The sequence below is a fragment of the Pygoscelis adeliae genome, unplaced genomic scaffold (assembly GCF_000699105.1).
Source record: "Pygoscelis adeliae isolate BGI_AS28 unplaced genomic scaffold, ASM69910v1 C10145023, whole genome shotgun sequence".
NCBI classification, from domain to species: Eukaryota; Metazoa; Chordata; class Aves; order Sphenisciformes; family Spheniscidae; genus Pygoscelis; species Pygoscelis adeliae.
Window position 1 is genome coordinate 1 of NW_008820718.1, and position 432 is coordinate 432.

The 432-nt window shown below is 63.4% G+C and overlaps 1 protein-coding gene across 1 annotated transcript; it reads right to left on the reverse strand.

Moving 5' to 3' along the window:
* Positions 1 to 7: 7 nt before the first annotated feature.
* Positions 8 to 388, reverse strand: TBXA2R (thromboxane A2 receptor; the record flags this gene model as incomplete). Its single annotated transcript, XM_009322428.1, has 1 exon — positions 8 to 388. A coding segment is annotated over one exon (381 nt), but the record flags the coding sequence as incomplete, so codon positions are not given.
* Positions 389 to 432: the final 44 nt, after the last annotated feature.

Here is a 432-nt window from a genome sequence, read left to right on the forward strand (position 1 = left end):
GATGGACCAGGCGCGGGGCTTGGAGATGCTGGTGGAGAGGGAGAAGGGGTGGTTGATGCCGAAGAACCTCTCGCCAGCCATGGTGGCCCCCAGCAGCAGCGGGCACTGCCCGAAGAAGACCATGGAGAAGCCGAGGAAGTTGCAGAGGTGGCAGCCAGGGTCCACCTTGGCCCAGGTGAACTTGATGAAGTGATAGGGGATGATGACTGAGGCCGTCACCAGCAGCCCCATGAAGTCCGTGACCACCAGCCCGCAGAGGAAAACGAGGAAGGAGGAGCGGGCCCGGCTGGACAGCTTGCGGGAGGAGCTGAGCAGGACGCAGAGGGCGAAGAGGTTGGAGCAGAGGCCGATGAGGCCGAAGGCGGTGGAGAACCAGGGTGAGGTGATGCTGTTCTGCCCATTGTCGCGGCCGTCACTGGCGTTGAACACTCC